Here is a 1564-nt window from a genome sequence, read left to right as displayed (position 1 = left end):
ATATATATATATATATATATATACACACACACACATGTATATATAAAGACTCAAAATATCCATACTATATAAGAAACTACTATGAACCAATAAAAACATTTAAAAACATTTTTTAAAATAGGCAGGAGATAAGGGTACAAAGTGCTCAACCTTGGTCAGGTTCTGAGGAAGCGGGTGCTCCTCTGCTCTGCCTGTGACGTGTCAGACACTGTCTTCAGTGTCTCAGATAGTCACTCATTTAATCCCTACAATGATTTTGAGGCAGGCTCTCCTCTTATCATTCTCATTTTACTTTGGGGGAACTGAGGGTGAGGGGAATAACGTGACTGCTCCTCAGGTCACACAGCTAGAAAGTGCCATTTAATTTGTCATACATTCCCTATTTTGCTGATAGTTATTTTCCCCCCTTTATAAATTTAAGTCTTTAGCCTCCTAGAGATTTATTTTTATAAGATGAGGTAAGAGTAGAACTTAATTTTTTTCCAAATGGATAGATGTTGCCACATGAACTAATTTAGAATATGACCATCTGTCTGGGCCTAATCACTGGTAGCCCCACCAAATCTATTCCCTTCCTTCCATAGGGGCCAGAAGTGGGGTTTTCCTGTGTCTTCCTGCAGCTCCCCACCTGCAGTGTAGACGCTGACCCAGGGAAGGGCTTGGAGACATGGTGACTTAGTCTGCGTATCCCTGGAGGACAGCTTGAGACAGGAGATAGAAGTTCAGCTGGCAAGCAGGTCCCGAAGGCCACTGTTGCTGGGCAGCAGGTCACATGCTAGCCGTTCCTTCTGGTCCCGGACAGACTTCAGGGCTGGGCTGTGTTGCAACAGGAGGGAGCAAATGTCCATGTGACCCATTTCAGCAGCCTATGGAGAGAGAGGCCTGAATCAAAAGCCATGCCACTACTGGGCCCTGCTTCTCCTTACTCCACTCTTGGGGACCTCTTGCTTCTAAAGAAGATGCCTGGTAGAGATGGAGACACTCCCTGTTTGTGTACCCTTCCCCACCCTCAATTCCTACCAAATCCCAGCACTTGTATACAGACTGGTGGAGTACACAGAGCCATTCTGGCAGTCAGCCTGTGTTTTCCTTTGTGTGTCCTTTGCCCGATGGCTATTGTTATCTCAGTAAGGCCCGCACATTAAAACCAACACAGACTGCTTACCGTTACTGGGTGTTCCCATCACAGAGTCTATAGAAGAGAGCTGATCAAAAAGAAGAGCTATGCACACCCTAAAATGGCATTCAAGGTCAAAAGGGCAGCACTGACCCAAGGACAGTGTTCTGGAGGCATGGGAAAGAAGAAATGGACACAAGGAACACAGGGAGAAATTGGGTAAGTAAAGTCACACAAAGGGGACTGTATCACTGAGGTGAAACGAGGTGTGGGATTTGTTGAATGTAAAACTGATGAGCCTTCACTCCATTCACAATACAATTCTGTATATATTCTGTTGTGTATAATCTCAATGACATAAAATACTTTAAAAATATACATACATTATAAAATTGCTCTTTAAAACAATTTATTTGTTGGTCACCGATAAGGGACAGTGAGGGAAAA

The 1564-nt window shown here is 43.7% G+C and overlaps 1 protein-coding gene across 1 annotated transcript in view; it reads right to left on the bottom strand.

The window, feature by feature from the left end:
• Positions 1-722: 722 nt before the first annotated feature.
• The window catches only part of ANKRD39 (ankyrin repeat domain 39), a 14002-nt gene continuing 13160 nt past the window's right edge, over positions 723-1564 (bottom strand). The window contains exon 4 of the mRNA XM_006876616.1: positions 723-866. Coding sequence (XP_006876678.1) covers positions 723-866 — 144 coding nt within the window. The remainder of the gene's footprint in view (positions 867-1564) is intronic.

The sequence above is a fragment of the Chrysochloris asiatica genome, unplaced genomic scaffold (assembly GCF_000296735.1).
Source record: "Chrysochloris asiatica unplaced genomic scaffold, ChrAsi1.0 scaffold00395, whole genome shotgun sequence".
NCBI lineage: Eukaryota > Metazoa > Chordata > Mammalia > Afrosoricida > Chrysochloridae > Chrysochloris > Chrysochloris asiatica.
The sequence above is the reverse complement of the archived record's forward strand: the minus strand, read 5'-3'. Positions and strand labels throughout refer to the sequence as shown.